General features: G+C 38.7%; 1 protein-coding gene across 2 annotated transcripts in view; it reads right to left on the bottom strand.

The window, feature by feature from the left end:
• WFS1 (wolframin ER transmembrane glycoprotein) overlaps positions 1 to 17,570 on the bottom strand; it is a 30,605-nt gene extending 13,035 nt beyond the window's left edge. Inside the window, exons 1-2 of one of the 2 annotated variants that reach the window (XM_069856344.1) lie at positions 17,526 to 17,570; positions 15,236 to 15,433 (exon numbers count right to left, since the gene is read on the bottom strand). In XM_069856344.1, coding sequence (XP_069712445.1) covers positions 15,236 to 15,428 — 193 coding nt within the window. In that variant the 5' untranslated portion in view covers positions 15,429 to 15,433; positions 17,526 to 17,570. Of the gene's footprint in view, positions 1 to 15,235; positions 15,434 to 16,796; positions 16,819 to 17,525 lie in introns of those variants that run through there. The other variant, XM_069856343.1, reaches the window with a different exon arrangement.

Below are 17,570 nucleotides of genomic sequence, written 5' to 3'. Positions count from 1 at the left end.
AACATGTCCAGATAATTTGAAAGCTCTGCTCCTCAACCTCTGGAGTACACAGAAACAAACAATGATTACACCATTACAAACCTATTTTGTGTACAGCTTCACACTCGCACATTTTTTTCTCCCTTCCTATCGACTGTACGCATACAGACTTAAGCAATGACGTTCTTCAAAAGCGTTATATTGCTCTGCCAGTCAATGACAGTCTCGAGAGCTTCACCTGATATCCACTGTTTGTGAACAACATCATGCTACATGACGAATGAAGAATAAGTTATAATGAAAAATGTGACAAAGGCCAGAACTGCTACCTTTTATGAGTTAACTTCTCATAAATTAATTCTTAAGAATTTTGAAGAGAAAAATCAACACAACTTGTAAGCTTAAAGTTGGGTAAGTGTAAAACAGACCACTGATTCAGAGTAACAGTTTTACCAGCCAACCTAAAATTGTCCTTAGAAAAGAAGATCCAAGCTCAACAGTAAGTACCAAAGCTTTGCCATTAGGTACACATTAACCCCACTAGCTCACCAAACACACTATGACGCTTGGTAGCTACATACTGAGGGCACAGACAGTACCAGATAGTACAACTTGGAAGCAAAGTTTCCAAATACAGGGAACCAACTGAAAGAAGCTTTCTGCTATCTGCTTCAAGTAACAGATTTTATGTAACTGGGGCATCAATAATGTGAGAAGCTTGTATGTAGCCCCCACTAGCTGAGGTGCCATTCAGTATCAGCTCTTTTGCAAAAGGTGGAAGGAAGGAAGAAATAAACTAAATTCCAAATAAACTCCCGAAGAACAGGGCAACTTGCATTCCTTAACATCCCTGGTACTAGGAATATTCCCAGACAAGAACAGGCTACAAGCCAAGGCTTTCATTAAAATGGATGTACTTTAACAAAGGCAAACCGTTAAGTAAGTTTTCTCCTTCACCATGCCATAGTTTTGTCTGCCAAGCTCCACTTGGAACAATACTAATGTCAGATTATAACATGTCTGCCTAAACAAGGCATATAATGAAAATTAATTCTCATTTAGTACTCAGTCTTTTCAGAAAGCTGTAAAAATATTATTGTAAAACACGCAAACAACATCCCAGCAAAATTAACCACTTAATCTCCTTGCCCTGATGTATAACCAACAGGATTGAACCCTAAACAAGTCTGTTTTCCAGATGGCACCATTCACACCAAAAGCCATCACTCAGGGGCTTTCTGCTCACAATAAACAAGAAGTTACAGGAAAGAACATATTGTTTGAAAGAAACAGTATTCATCCATCTACACCACCCAAGTGAAAAAAGTTGGGCAAGGCAATATTTTTCTGTTTCTCCCTGTGCTTCACCATCATTAACTTTTTTTGCATCAAAATTTCAGCAGAAACAAGCTTGGCTGTGAATTTCTTTCAGTTCAGAGCTTTCTACATGTTGAGAAGAGACCGTCACAAATATTTTGTGATACTCTGGATAAACCAATACAGGAGGCATCATTCCGAAGTGAGTGTTTGATAACTACATAGACTTTTCACATGCAAACAAACTCTAGAAAGCAGTTTTCTGAACTTACACAAGACCTAGTAAGAAGAGCAGTTCCCAGACAGCCCAGACAGATGTAGTTACTTTATCGTAGTCACATTGAAGATTAACACATAAATAATGTTCTTTGTGAAGATGGTAAACAAAAAAAGAAAAAAGCAAAATAAAAAGTGTGCAGCCTAATGGTCCAACTATCACCTTCACTGAGAAGAGAAAACAAAACATGCTGGTACTGTAGCATGTAGAAATCTTTGTTCTAACAGAGCTTACTGTCAGGAGAGAGAAACCCTTTCTGCTATTACTCTCAACCTACTGTCCAATCTCTCCCACCCAGTTATCACTTCATTGTACTCCCATGTGACCTACAAATATAAATAGAAGATAGTCAACTAAAATTATGTATGTGGGGTGGTTCTGCAGTTGTTGGACAAGAGCAGAAGAGCAAGTTGTGTTGTGTTTTCGAGACAAAGTTTAGAATAGCTCAGTATCTTGGTATTCCCGTAACTAGCATTTTTTTTTTTCTTTTCCTTGCTTAAAGGATTAGCAAGAGGATAAGTACAAAGATAAAGCATGAGCAACTCAAGTTGAGTGGCTATCATATCAATTTACTTTAGGAGAAAGAATTTAGGTAATTCTCTGAAGGCAAAAGTTCCAAAACACAGTCATAGGGCATTTTGGAAGAAGGATGGACAACACACACAGTCTCTCAATTCAGATCAACGCTAGAATACTACACAAGAATAAATGCAAACATCATAAAAAAACCCCACCATAAAAGTGGTGATCTGTAACTTACTACTCTTGTTCTTAAGTGTTTTTCAGTCAGAAAACGTCTTGATGTGTATTCCTCCCACGTAAGAGTACTGCGATGGAGATGCTGTCAGTAGAAGCTTTTATTTTCCAGCTTTGCTAAAAACTCATGTCTATTTAATGTCAAATTTTACTCTGCCTTGAATATAAAAATTTCCAGAAGAGAGGAACATTCATCTTGCAATACTTCATGTATCTTTTATGACAATTAAAACAGACTTCACAGGCTGCTCTGTGTCAGATGCATTAAGCCAATGAAGTCTTACCAGTTATTAAAGGTTCACAAGTCATTCAAATGAAAGCAGGCAAGTGAAAGCACATTAGTTTTAGATAGTATGTAGCATATATATAAGATACACATTAAGACAGAAGAGAGACATAAAAGGTTCCCAAGTATTACATATTTGGCTGCAGTTCCTACCCTGACACCAAGATCCTGTTCAGACCTTAGTTCATTATCAGGCTATTTTGTGGTTCAGTTCCTAATTCACAGAGTTAGTTAGTTTTGTCTTCACAGAGCCAGGTCACTCAACACATTCTGTGGTTGATAATGGAATAATGATATTATTAATAAAATCTTAAGGTTTTATTTTTATTATTCTGTGTGATCAAGTCTAAAGCTTAAGATATGAAATGTTATTGTATCCCTTTAATTTTCTCAGTTTCAGTCAAAAAAGGAGGGAAAACTGAAAAAGATTTGTGAACTGCAAAGGATGAAGCAGATGTATTTTTGAGTCTGCTGCACTTACGCCCTTGTATTACAGAAAGGATTTAAACCTCTGAGTGGCCACAGAAATAACCACTTCTGAAACTCAGGCTTTTAATTTAAGAGGTTAAAGCTGTCACTTAAAAGCAATAACGCTAAAGCAAAGCACTCATTAAAAGACACTCAGTACAAAGGAATTGATAAAGGCTGGTATGCATTCCACAGTCACATACAGCATTTACAAGAGTAAGTTAAATCTATGTATTATTAGCTGTTAGACTTCAAAAGCTATCAAAACATTACTAGAGTGATTTCTCTTTACTAGTAAAACCAATGTTTTACAACCCTAGAAAAATATGTAGATGGGCTGATGAAAACCAAAGACTATTATTTACTTTCTCAAGCTTTATACGTTACTTTGTTCACTGACTACATGAAGTCAAATTACAGATTTCAGTCTCTTTTTTTCAGCTTTTCTGCTATAGGCTTAAGTGGAAATTTAGCATTGATTTCAGCATAGTCAGATATTTTTACAGTTTCTGTTATGTTTTCACCAGAAATAAGAAAAGTTGCAAAAGGAAACATTTCAGTTCTTAAAAGCATGCTATGCAATACTGTTTTAGGATGTGTTTATTGTCTCTTACCTCTCAAACATAGCTATTAATTTGACAAAAAGGCAGTTAATCTACAGTAGCGTTTAGTTCAAGTGAGACTGCAAGACATCAAGGCTTAACATTTTTAAGTCACAAAGGGAAGATGCTGTCATGGATTAATTAACAAGTTTAAGCCTCGTCTTTGGACTCAGCAAGGAATAAAAGCCAACAAATTCTTCAAAATTCATACAAGGTTTTGAAGAATGGATTTACACAATCTAGGTAAGAAATCTTTTTATTGCAAAATAGACAACCAGAGTATGCTGCTGTTGTCATAAAATTTCCTTCCCTGTATTCTAGCACAAATCAATGATGGATGCAATAGATTCCCAATCTTTCTAATATCCTTCAAACATACAACTTAAAACACATCACGTATGCATCACTGTAGTTAGGCTGACTTATCGCAAAGTGTCAGATGACTTATTTAACACAATGTTTTGAACACGCTTTGGGCAAACATTGATGAAACAAAAAAGAATTAAGGTAGTGTGTGACTTCCATTCATGAACTGTAGAGTATTAAAAGGCACATAAATAAGGATTTCTACATGTAAAGATATATTTTTAGTTCTATGTATACACACAGAGTGGATCACACACAACCAACCACCAAATAAAGCCACTTTTGACTTTGTAAATGATCATCTAACTGGTAGGAATCACTACCTTCTTTGAAAAGAAAACCAAACATCCACTCAAGTTATCATGCAGAATAAGTCAATGGAGTGCACACTGAATAAAAAAACTGTTTGCTGATTTACTCTCCTACCAACACAAACACATCGAAGCTCTCAGCAGAGTAGATTTACCCAGAACAAGTAAGTTTTAGCACCTTGCCTGCTATTAACACCCTCTGGACAGGGGCACACAGCTCTTCTTCTTAGGTCACAGCTACAGCACCTAAATTGTCCAGGTAAAACAGGAAGAGAAAGACCACAGACAAGGAATACAAAACACCGAAATTGGTATTTTAAAAGATCACAAGCATCTTGAGATTAAGGTCTTATTTGTTCATTCACTTACTGGGGGCCAGCCACAAGACAGTTATATTATTGTGCACAATAGATCAGTTTTCACGGAAACACGTCAGGCACAACCAAACACTTTGAACAGTGGAAACCTAATCAGAACAGGATAAAAAGAAAACTGAAAGCAGTTCTTCAGACAGAAAGCAATAATGAAGAAAAAGTATTCATTTGAAACATATAACTTTGAAAGAAATTACAGATTTTACAAGTGAATATTAAAGCCACATGAATCCTTACTGAAGAAAAGATTAATGCATTAAGCAACACCCACACTGATTGTACGAAGGAAACCTTTACGGCATACACACTATATATAATCATGACTACGCGTGCTTATTTGGGCTCAGATAAAAAAGTGAGAGGGATGTGCAGGAAAAAAACCTGTATGCTGGGGAGAATAAAGGATCTGAGATGACACTATACAAAACAGAATTTCTGGATTGGCTTTCCCATTTTCTAAGTACAGCAAGTGTTCCTGAAGTGACGGAAAATAGTTGGGAAGAGTTAAGCATATGTACAATATAACTGCTACGTTCAGTCCTAGCCACTAGCAACCACTTCTAAGCTCACTGAATACATGTTTAGAAAAGTACATAAACATTTTTACTGTTTCATGAGAAGATTTTCCAGTTGCCACAGATGAAAACTGCTACCAAGGTGACCCAGCAAAATATTATTAAACCTAGAAAGCACTATCAATACAAAGATCTCACCACTCATCAAAGAAGTCTCTAGGCTACAATGCGGTAAAGAATAACATTTGAAGAAGAAAATGCTGCCATTAAACACCTTTAACAGCTCAGTAAAACGTGAATAAAATCAAATAGGCACAGCACAAACACTGGATTTAGAAAAAGTTCCCTGGCTCCAACAGACACACTGTAAATACTAGTGAAAAAGTCTCATGAAAAAGCTAGTAAGGATCTTGAAACTGAAAAACTCAGGTTCTCTAATATTAATACTGAACACTGATAGCAACTTCTGTGATCTTCACATAAACATCAACACTCCAGCGCTACTTCAGGAAGGAGAAGTAAAAGCTGAATGCCATCCACAGGAAGAAAAAATGTGTTCTGTATTTTCATTAGCCTTATCCAGCAAGATCTCCACTTAGAGTAAATGGATTTTGTACTTAAAAGTCACAGGATGTCAAGCATTTCCCTCAGCTCCATGCTATTAACTGACAAGAGTAATTTACATGTTTGATGAAAAGCAGTATGGAACACGCTTTCATTCTCAAGTCTTAGCAGCAGCTAAATCGCTGGGGTGGGAGTGGTGAAAGAAGAGTGTATTCTTTGACTTTATATCCTCTCCCACACATGTACAAATTCTCCATATACCATGAAGTGTACTGATGTCTGAACTGATCTTTCTCACATTGTCACACTGTACAGTACTTCACTTCCTTGAAGCTCCAGGCACACACCACTTAATTGCTTTAGCAAGAAGGCTTTACTGTAATTGAATCTGAAAGGAAATACCACCTGACTTGCAAAGAAAATTTCTTGTTTTTAGTTTGAGAGGATACTAGTATAATAACCTGTGCTCACTGCCCAACTGCGCTCAGCCCACTGTTGCTCCACAGGGAAGATGAACAAGTAAATATGTAGGTGGACACAGACGTGAAACAAAAAAGACAGATACAGGATTAGCTACTGTATTTGAAAAAGCCTCTTCTAAGACTTTCATTATGATGAACTTGAAGCTGGATTGTTATCTCCTATATCTAGAGATTTCCACAAAAACACACCTCTGGAGCGCAACATGTAAAGCTTACCTCATTTTTAAGATAATAAAAGTGCCTACGTGGTACTTGCAGATAGAATCAAACTGTTCTACTATCATTAAGTCAGGAGTTACAAATGCACTCTGTACCACAAATTTCATCAGGGAAACTAGAGTTTAATATAAACTCTTACTATCTAAGCCAGCATTGGATTAGCTTGAAAAAGAAACAGTCAGTAACAGCTCAAAAAAATGGTATAAAATCCTGTCCCAAAGGAAGTTTGGATGGTGCACAGAAAGGGTGCATATCACAAGCATCCACAAAGAAAATCAGCTTGCTGAAAGCCAGTAATTTTTAACATTCATTTTCCATCCATTTAAGGGCCCCCAAACATGTTCTCTGTTCCCTGGACTTCAATGCCTACTGTAGAATGAAACTAAAATTAACTGAAAGAGAAAAAGCTTTGCTGGACTTCTTAAAAACCACATATCCAGTTGCTAAAGACAACCCAGCTGCAAGAATTCTATACTTGCAGACTACTTTGAAGCACTGGTGTCTTCCAGCTCTGACCAGCAGAATGGGACTCTTAAGCCACTCTCAGTAAATTCTGTCTCCTACTCCTCTGCCTTCATGAGTCTTGCTCTCTATTCTTCCAATATTCACTTTTTACAACCAGAAAGATCTGCACATTTTGTAACAAAAATTAAGGTTCTAATAGCTTTTATGTGTCACTGGATTGAACTATTGAGCTGTAATTCTAACAGTGTTGTACAGGATTTTCTGCAGAAAAAGTTTTTTCTGTAAGCAAATATCCGTATGTTTACAAAAATGTAACAAATGCAAAATTTTTTTGGAACAGACCATAGCTTTTCATACAGATGTTTTTTTTTTTAATATGAAACAAGCTTCCTAGACTTTCAGGCACACTTAGGAGCAAAGGCATACAAATATTAATGACTAAATAAAAATCCTTTTATCTGCTAGAAGATGGTACGTAAACATATCTCCAAGCTGAAAGGTGTCTGGTTTCTCTCTTCCAGGAAGAGAGAGATTTAAACTGTTCATCCACAGGTAGACAGTCTATTATCAATGGACTTTTAAAACGGTTGATCTGCACATTTTCTAACAAAAATTAAGGTTCTAATAGCTTTTATGCATCACTGGATTGTACTATTGAGTGTTCAGTGGAGCTGGTTTGAGTCTCTAGAGAAATCCTCCTACTCACTTTCCACAAGCTCCAAAAGTTCAGTGGTATTGTGTGTAGTACCTATGTAGGAGTAAAGTCTCTGAAAAGACTGACGTTCCACTTAAAAGCAAGCATTAAGCATTATATCATAAACATGACTTGTACATACAGAATACAAGGACACAAACAGAGGAACTGACTAGAGAGGGAGAAATATTTTTTATAGATGTCATTGTTTAGATAAATGGGTTTATTAGCTTTAGATGCTCATTTGCTCATCCCCAAGTGTCAAATCCTGTCATCCATTCAGAAGCCTCCTGGATTCTTACCTTAACTGTAAAGTAATGGCTTGGTACAATTCAGACCACATTGCACGTTTTTCTTCTACGCACTTAAGATGGTCCTACTTGGCCCAAGAACAATTAAATTATTTATATTAGCATACACTGCCAGGTATTTTATTTTTAAAGGCAGTAACAGGGATGGGAAATAAAGGAATAACAGCTGTTTACAGAGATCTTGAAGTGTAGGACTCAACTCCGCTTTTTCTGGGAGCAGCAACGTGTTTGTAGGTATAACACTCTTAGTCCCACCACAATGGTAAGTCATCAAATAGCATTACAATGAAAAGGGAACAACTTCTGCATCCCCACAAAGTGAAGGCAAACTGTCAGGAGAGCAATATAGGTGGATTACTAAGAGTGATGATATTATAGATACTATAAATTTTAAAAACGGAGGGAAAACTTCTCTTAAAAGAAATTCCTTTCTAGCAGAGCTATTATTGTACAACGATCACTTAATGTCATTAAAATAATTTTACACACAACTAATATGACAGTCTTGCTGCTTTTTCTATGCGGGCATCTTTGATTAAATGCTTTATTTATGAGCTGGGATAAATCTAACATATTCCAAAACTGGAGAGTTAAAACTAAATAAACTTTTCGTCATTTCTCAGTTGAAATTGATCGTTATTAACCTTTCCCATCAAAAAAGTATCTTTTTTGGCAGAAAAGCAAAGTGAGAAGTAGTTGAAATAACAAACCTCACCAAGCCCACATATTTTTGTAGGTGAAGAGCTAATGTTATCATAACAACATGCACAATTCTCAGTGGAATTTGAGCAATTCTGCACTTTAGGCTCTTCACCACCCAGACTCTAGCAGTTTGTTAGCTCACAGTCAAAACAGAGTGGACTTCACAAAAGACCCACCTCAACTGTTTTGCCAGTCCACAGTGCTTTAAGAACTTGCTTAGTAAGCAGCTCTAATAAATAACTGACTTTGCAAAGGATTGCCTTTATTTCCCAGTTCACTATTTCCAGTCTCACCTTTTAACTTTTGCAATACAGTGGGCCTCCTGCTGCTGCAAGGGGCCCCTAAGAGCCCAACAGTTTCCAGTCTCTCCTTGATTACCATAGTTTAACGGGGATCTGTTGCAGTTTTATTTGAAGATGAGTGTACAGATATTCAGTACTTCCAAATGCTTTCCTCCAAAGCCACTACAAAATATCTGCAGAGAGATTAGCAGTTCTTGCTGCTGGTAAGTGCACATGCATTGTATTAGATATCTGGTTCAGATGAGGAATGTACAACTTTCCGACTGTTCCTATTTAATGCATTTTGTCTGCACAGTAGAACACACACACTGGATTCCTTTTGTAGGAAACCAAACTGGAAGACTATATTCAAAACGCTAGATTAAATTTTTAAATGTATAAACTAGGAACAATTTACAGAGCTACTTCCTATCTCATTACATGACTTACTAATATGAATATAGCTCTTCCTCTTCTATTCTATAGTTGCTCATTTCTATCCCTCTAATACCCCTCTAACTTTTTAATTGAAAAGTAACTTTCCATTGTTCTGTACTGACTATGACTATGTCCCAAAATTTTAGCTGAAAATAGTCATTAACCTTTAGATAGAACCCTCCTCCCCACCCCCCGCAATGCCTGGCAAATAAGCTTTCAAAGAGCCTGAGTAATTACAGGTAAGGCTTGAGGAGGCATTAATAAACTGACAGAAAAATTGTTAAGTAATTAATACTTGAAGGCATACTCCCCTTCTAACAATCAAAGATTTTTCTGCGATTTCTTCAAGCTTTAAACAAACATTTCATTTTGCCTTAAAAGTCAGTTTGTAAAAGCAAACTGCCAGAAAATGAAGACAAAGTGCTAAAACAGAGCTTCAAAACAAAGGCTTTATGTAACCTAAAGTGGAAGAGGCTAATGCTTGGAAGATATTTGTAAATTAGAGAGGCTACCTAGTCCTTAGCTATCATCTAGCAATGCACTGGAGACACACTGTTGTACAGTGTTGTAATGCATTGTAAACTGTTTAGAAGATTTTTTTTTCTACTTTTTATAAGTTCTGTCACACAATTTAAAAAACAATTCTCTTCCAAGAGATACAAAAAACCTTATAACCTTCTTAAGCACAAGAACTCTGCACTCTACAAAGAAAACATAAACCGATTCCTGTCTGCAAAGCTGTCAGTACAAATACCTTTCCTGTATGTTCTCCATTTCAGAGGAAGAGATTTGAGCATACTCCCTTAACAGCAAAAACATGGACTAAACCAAAATTAGCTCCTTAACCAAAGAGATGTTTCTTTGAGCACTGCAATTTAACTCTGGAATGTTCTCAAAACTTCAGACTCTCACATTTGAATTCCTACACAATTCCTCCCCTCCAGCCATCATGGCTAGCAAATGTAAATGAATTAAGGAAGAAACTAAAGAAAATCTGTTTCATCCACAAATCAAAAAACCCTCACCTTCACACTGCCTCCCACAGATCTCTGTTACCCTAGGATGCTCTCCTTTTACCTGCTGACTGACAGACACCCAATTTTTAAGAAAGGTATTTTACATACTTAAACGTTACAAGAAATGGTAATGCTTCCAGATAACCTGAAACACAACAGATACTCACTTGGTGCGAGTCAGTCCAGTTCAAGCTACCATTATAGCTGACTTGAAGCTGTTACTTGAATCCAGACATCCCAGACAAGTATCTTTTCACTACTGTAATGCGAGAAGTTTAGAGAAACTGTGCTTTCTTTTTATCCAAAGCAAGAGTCAAACATGGCCACAGAAAGCTACTTTCTAGCTGAGCAACACAGACCACTTACCTAGAGAATGGATTCACATGTCTCTTCCAAAAACATAGTTAATAGCACCAGTAGTCAGATAATCACATACTAAGTGAACATGTTGAATGTGCTTTATTCCTAGCTCTGCTCTGTGTACACACAAAGGAAATGGTTCCACTAGGCTTAAAACCAACGTTCTTGCTGTTTGGAGAATCTCGTGTTGGGACCTTCAGAGCTCTCATCTGAGATACTTCTTTCCACATTTCTTTAAGGCTCTATCTGAAGTAAGTAAGATGCATAGAGTGGATGAAATACAGATACCAAAAAGGGGTATGTAGCAGCTGGACAGAAACTGAGAGGCCTGTGCGCCTGAGAAGAACAGCAGTGTCTCAGGAGATCTGAGACTTGATCTGCTTGAACAAACTTCACCTGACTTCATTAGCAAGCAGACACCATGTTCCTCTTGGCACAGAGTACTAAAATGGAACCATAGAACAGTTTGGGTTGGAAGAAACCTTAAAGATCATCTCATTCCAAACCCCCTGCCATAGACAGGAACACATCCCACTAGATCAGGCTGCCCAAGGCCCCATCCAGCCTGGCCTTGAACACCTCTAAGGATGGGACATGCACAACTTCCCTGGGCAACCTGTTTCAGTACCTTGCCACTCTCATGGTGAAGAAATTCTTCCTTACGTCTAGTCTAAATCTGCCCTTCTCCACTGTATACTCATTACCCCTAGTCCTACCACTACAAGCCTTTGTGAACAGTCCCTCCCCAGCTTTCTTGTAGTCCCCCTTCAGGTACTGGAAGGTCGCTATAAGGTCTCCTCGAAGCGTTCTCTTCTCTGGGCTGAACAAGCCCAACTCTCTCAGACCTTCTTTGTATGGGAGGTGCTCCATTCCTCTGATCAGCTTTGTAGGCCTCCTCTGGATCTGTTTCAACAGCTCCATATCCTTCTTATGTTGAGGATTCCAGAGCTGGACACAATACTCATGGCAGAACATTTTTGTTTAATCAACTAGCAACTCTCTTGTAATTTGCCTACATGAATACTCGTGACTCAATGGCTGTAAAATTTCAGAAGCCCTAATTAGCAGTGTATATGCTTTGCTCACTAATAAACTTCCTGCCCAGGAACATCCATGGAAAAATAACAAGTTAAAAAAAATATTTAAGTATGAGAACTGAAATACTGATTTTCATTCCATGAATATCACATACACAAAAGCCAATAACGTATATAGCTAGAAGTTTACTAGGGAATGCAACAGCTTTGGGTAGAAATAGGAATACCATCCTATTCTTTTTTAAATCAACAAAAAGCATACCTACAAATCATCAAGCTCAACAACAGTTTTTTTCATTAAATCCAGATCTGAATTACACAAATTATCAAAGAACAGTTATCTCCCGTTTTGAAATTGATAACAAAAAGAATAACAAAAACACTACCTAATGATACGTCAGCAGAGGGCAGATTAAAAAATTGCTAAGAAAAAACCCCTATTGTATAGGCGTTCAATCCAAATGAAGTACTTCTGCAGCTGAGGATATGTGTATGCTTAAGTGCTTTACTGACTCAGAGCCAAGACATTCACTAATTTGCTGGATTATTCTGCAAGATATGGATGATGCTGCAGAGGTAGGAGATGAGTGTTTCCAGGAAATTAATTACTTAATGGTCATGTTGATGCTATAGCCTTAAACACAATGTACATAAGCAGAGAATGGAAGAAAAAGCAGAGATACATTGGAAAGAATATTTCAAAAATCAGTCATAGAATAGCTTGGGTTGGAAGGGACCTTAAAGATCAACTAATTCCAAACCCCCTACCATGGGCATGGACATCCCACTAGGTCAGGCTGCCCAAGGCCCTATCCAACCTGACCTTGAAGACCTCCAAGGATGGGGCATCCACAACTTCCCTGGCAACTTATTCCAGTGCCTCACCCCTCTCACAGTGGAGAAATTCTTCCTTAAGTCTAGAGAAATTCTTCCTCAAGTCTAGAGAAATTCTTCCTCAAGTCTAGAGAAATTCTTCCTCAAGTCTAGAGAAATTCTTCCTCAAGTCTAGAATGGTTGAATTTGGAAGGGACCTCTAGAAGACATCTGGTCCAACCCCCCCGCTCATGCCTCATGCAGGGGCACTTATAGAGCCAGTTGCCCAGGACCATGTCTAGAGGTCTTTCAAGCATCTCCAAGAATGTCTCTTGGCGAACCTCACAGAAACCACTGGAAGGAGTCTGGCTCATTCCCCTTGCATCCTCGCTTTAGGTGTTTATAGACATCGATAAGACCCCCCAAGCCTTCTTTTCTCTAGGCTGAACAGTCCAAGCTCTCTCAGCCTTTCCTCACAGGAGAGATACTCCAGTTCCTTCATCATCTTTGTGGCCCTTTGCTGGACTCTCCTCAGCATGCCCGTCTCTCTCACTGGAGAGCTCAGAACTGGATCCAGAACTCCAGGTGTGACCTCATCAATGCTGAGTAGAGAAGGATCACCTCCATTCACCTGCTGGCAATGCTTTTTCTAATGCAGACAGGGATAATCGTATTTGCAGGAAGCGCGCATGGGCATGTAGTAGACAGGCTTGAGATAAAACTGCCTTTCAAGATAATACTCGAGATGGACTTTTTATATCTCCATTTCTCCAAAAGCAATCACAGCTGATTTATTAAAATTTAAACTACTTCTTCTACAAATTTAAGTTTGTAGAATTCTGTGCAGGATATTTAAGTCACCATTGAAGAGGAGTGTTCCATGTGTCTAATAGTTATTAAGATGCCTTTCTCTACAGTAGTGTGCCGGTCTTTTCTGTCCTCTTTTACTTCGTTCAGAGTTAGTCATCATCTTAGTGACACATAGTGACTATTCAAAGCAGCTGACTTATTAATCGTCAGAGAAAGAAGTTGGAATAGCCCTTTCCACAACATTTGTTCTAGTGTATATTTCCTGTCATAAAACCAGACCACAACACACCATGGCTAAGAGTTTGGATCCTTCACTCTTCCTACATCTATCAGCAACTTAAATGCTATGTATTGGTTAAGACTCCAGTGATGCTGAGGAATACATCTCTTCCCGTTAAAATATTTTGAAAATCACTGAAGAGCCAATTTTATGTTTAAAACATCACTTTTTTTCATATTGTTTTCCATATGTAAATACATGACTGAATTTGTAATTCCGTTCATTTGTGCTTCTTCCTGAAGCCCTACTAAAATCCCCATTTTTAAGTTCTGATGACAAATGCTGCTGTGGATGAAAGAAAAATTCTCTGCTTCCTTTTTTTTATGAAAGTTTTCAGTTCTACAAATGGTATTATGACAAGTGACATAAACCTAAAACAACCACAAATAAAACAGAAGATGAAGAAACATGATCTTAAACACACTTGTTATCTAAATCCACTAAAATCTTGGAGACTCCAGCACGACACAATGGCAACAGTAGCTCATTCTGCAGCATGAAATACTTGTATAATAAGATAGGGACGGAAAGGCCAATTACAGTTGCACCAGTTACTAAGAAGATATTCATGGGAAGAGATTTAAAATCATCAGGAATGAGTCACAAATGAAATGATGAAATACATCAATGCTCCAAAGTCCTCTTCTATAGGGGAACAAACAAAAGCATCTCTAATACCAAACTGCATAGGGATCATTAGTAAATACACAGGCCTGCAAAGAGAACTAAGACAATTTTAAAAGTGCAATATTTATACAGAATAAGAAAATCTTAAAATTAGCTACAGAGAATACCTGACAGACACTCTGTGTAAAACACCACTAGATCAATAGCTCTTATTCATTTTCAGAAACTCACGTGAATGTGGACACCAACAAATGAAACCTGTTTTCCTTTTCCAAATCTTATTATAACAAAGCCCAAGATAACTCCATACCATATCCATCCTAATATTGTTGCTATTCTATCCCTGTTGAAGCACACTAAGAAACTGCAGAATGAAGAGAAGAAGAAAACATACCTGTTAGCACTGACCCTAAATTTATAATCACGTAATTAATGCTATAAGTGCAAGTTCTACATCCTCTCTGAATTCTTTTACAGGTGGACAAGATGCCAAAGCTGGCAATGACACACTGTGGCATGTTAGAAATTCAGGTATGCAAAAAACTCTCCATCTGAAATGCATCTTTTAGTAACAACGAATCCAGAAGGTTCCATCAGTCAATTCTGAATTAGATGCAAACGGCAGATGTGCTAACACAGCCACAATACTGGCCTGAACTATGTGCAGAGCTCAGCTGCATCTGATTACGTGCCATGTAGATATTCACCCATTTAATATTAAATATGTATTATGAATTCCAAAATATCAGGTCAAAAGAAACCGGAGAAATTTATTTTTCTACTTCACAGTGTCTCTTTAAACAGAGTTTACAATATACATACACATAATAATCTCCCAATGTTTAACATAAACCAACGTTGCATAAAAATTGCTTTCATACTTACCGTTTTTTTCAGCTTTCCCCCTGCTATGGGTGTAGCCAGGAACTGAAGAAGAAAACGTTGCGCTGTCTCCCGAGGATGGTCCAGATTTCTGTCTGTTCCCACTATGGTCCACTGCAGCAGCATTTAGTTGGGACCTTCCAGGATGCAGCTGGGGGTGAGAGGAACTTGAGGGAGGATCAGGCTCTGAATTCATTTTACCTAGAGAAGAAGAGAATAATGATTATCAGAAAGAAGGGTTACAATATAAAACTACAGTAAAAATTTTAAATCAGTGTATTTGTATAATTAGTTGAACAAAAAGCCTAGAAAAGTACAAGAATGCCAATAGCAAATTCAAGATGCATTTACACATTCTTCAACAATTCCAAGCATGAGGAGATATTGTTGAATAAGACTGACCATATATAGCACTGCCAGAACAGTGACTGCCTTTTTCCCCTAACGAAAAAAGAATTGACTGTCAAGGGCAGATAAACGCCAAAATTAATGACTCAGTCCCGTAAACAGCATATATAAATAAATTTTAATCTAGTGTTCTACTTACACATGCAAAGGCTAGCCGCTAACTTTTTTTCAGAACAGTATTGACATTTCAATAACGATAGCAAAATTCACTCTACATCAAGTGCCTGGTTCACAGCCACCACTTAGTCAGGTGACAGAGAGAGAAAAGAAACATAATAAGACAAAGGAGGAGAAAGTGTAGAGCTCTGATACTGGAAAGGAGAGAGATACCACCAAAGATGCTGTTTATAAACATTTCCAATTAAAACACACATGATCCAAGATAAGCTGACTATTTACCACTATCCGGTTTTACAGAAAATAGTACCTATACAAAAACCCCCAAAACAACCAGTAAGCAGGGAGGGAAGGCCTTACAGTTTGTAGAAGAGGAGATCTTTATGTTTCCATTGCAAACCCTCCCCTAAACGGAGGGGATCTCTGTTCTGTAAATAAAAAGTACCTCAAATCAGTAGCTTCCAGCTGCATGCTTTCTGCAGGCTTGGCTTGTACAAGACAAAGTGGTGAAGTACATACACAGAGCGTAACACATAAAAGTAACTCTTTCTGCTTAACAGCAATTTCCCTGAAGTTAAGCAGTTTGCAAGGAACATTGTAGAAGTCTTCTAGCTGTAAACTATAGGTTTTAATTCTGTATGTTTGGAATATTGACCTAAAGATGCCCTTGTAACATCAAAGCAGTACAATCAAAATCAAAGATACAACACCTAACACAGCTGGCAACTATTTAGAGAACTACTTAGAGAACACTAAAATCACAACAGGATTCTAGCAGTACCAGCAATATTACCATCAGTAAATATATTACTTGCAAATTAGACAACTCTACTGCCAAAATTAAACTTCCCTAAACCACAAGATATCGTACTGATACAAGTCAATGCATCTCTGTATTATGTTTCTACATCAAGTTATAAATAAACCAAATACAGCTCGGTTCAACCTTCAAAGAGCCCTAGGAGAACACAGAGATTAAAATACTTTCCCAGTAAAGCAGCATGAGTATTTTTAACCGTTATACAATCACAAAAGTTACTTTGCATCTGCTTTTAAACTTGACCTTAGCGCTTGGGAAGAGAGAGGAGTCGGAGCGAGGCTCCGGCGGAGGATGCGTCGCAGCGGGAGGCTCCAGCTTTTTCGGGGCGGGCGCCTCCCACAAAGGGGAACCAGGCAACTCGGGCATCTTTCCAACACGCGTGAATGAATAGGAAAGCACTCACCTCGGTGTCCGTGAGCCAGCAAAAGACCTGCTGCCTTCCCCACAACCACAGAATCAAAGAATAGTCAGGGTTGGAAGGGACCTTACAGATCACCTAGTTCTACCCCCCCTGCCATGGGCAGGGACACCTCCCACTAGCTCAGGCTGCCCAAGGCCCCATCCAACCCGGCCCTGAACACCTCCAGGGATGGGGCAGCCACAGCTTCCCTGGGCAACCTGTGCCAGGGTCTCACCTCTCTCACGGTGAAGAAATTCTTTCTTATGTCTAGTCTAAACCTGCCCCTCTCCAGTTTACACCCCTCGCGCCCAGTCCTATCAGTACAAGCCTTTGTAAACAGCCCCTCCCCACCCTTCTCTCCCCCAGGCTGAACCCCCGACTCCCTCAGCCCGTCCCCGTTCGGGAGGCGCCCCGCACGGACACCCCCGAGCGTCCCGCGGGCTCAGAGCAGAGCGAGCTTTTAGATTCGGGACCTTTCCTAAGAAAAGGAAAGCAAAGTAAAGCCTGGAAGCGGTCGGCGGGGCTCGCCCCGTCCCGCAGGCGCTCACCCGGCCCGGCGGGGCGGCCCCTGCGCTCCCTGCGCCGCCGCCGCC

This window comes from Phaenicophaeus curvirostris, chromosome 4 (genome assembly GCF_032191515.1).
Source record: "Phaenicophaeus curvirostris isolate KB17595 chromosome 4, BPBGC_Pcur_1.0, whole genome shotgun sequence".
Lineage (NCBI taxonomy): Eukaryota > Metazoa > Chordata > Aves > Cuculiformes > Cuculidae > Phaenicophaeus > Phaenicophaeus curvirostris.
The sequence above is the reverse complement of the archived record's forward strand: the minus strand, read 5'-3'. Positions and strand labels throughout refer to the sequence as shown.